At 56.0% G+C, this 293-nt stretch overlaps 1 protein-coding gene across 1 annotated transcript in view; it reads right to left on the reverse strand.

Annotated features, from left to right (window-relative positions):
• Positions 1-6: 6 nt before the first annotated feature.
• Positions 7-293, reverse strand: part of LOC119590717 (visual pigment-like receptor peropsin) — a 38,587-nt gene continuing 38,300 nt past the window's right edge. Inside the window, exon 6 of the mRNA XM_037939406.1 lies at positions 7-264. Within this exon, the coding sequence (XP_037795334.1) occupies positions 115-264 (150 nt within the window). The 3' untranslated portion in view covers positions 7-114. The remainder of the gene's footprint in view (positions 265-293) is intronic.

The raw sequence follows: 293 nt of genomic DNA on the forward strand, positions 1-293 counted from the left end.
AGGCTGAGACTGCGGCAGATGGTTCTGATAATGATGCTGCAGATGGTGAAGAGGATGCTGCTGTTGGTACTCCTCTTGGCAGTAGTAATGGCGTTGGACCTGGCCGTGGATCTGTCACTTGTTCTCCGTCATACTCTTGGTCTCAGGCAATTCCAGCAGCTCGGGAGGCGGTTCCTTGAAGCAGCAGGTCAGCGTGGCAATCATCCCCTTCTTCAAGCGCGGGTGAGAGTAGAAGTAGATGATGGGGTTGAGCACGGGGGACGCCTGTGGGAGGAGAGGAGAACGCTGCGTCA

This window comes from Penaeus monodon, chromosome 27 (genome assembly GCF_015228065.2).
Source record: "Penaeus monodon isolate SGIC_2016 chromosome 27, NSTDA_Pmon_1, whole genome shotgun sequence".
Lineage (NCBI taxonomy): Eukaryota > Metazoa > Arthropoda > Malacostraca > Decapoda > Penaeidae > Penaeus > Penaeus monodon.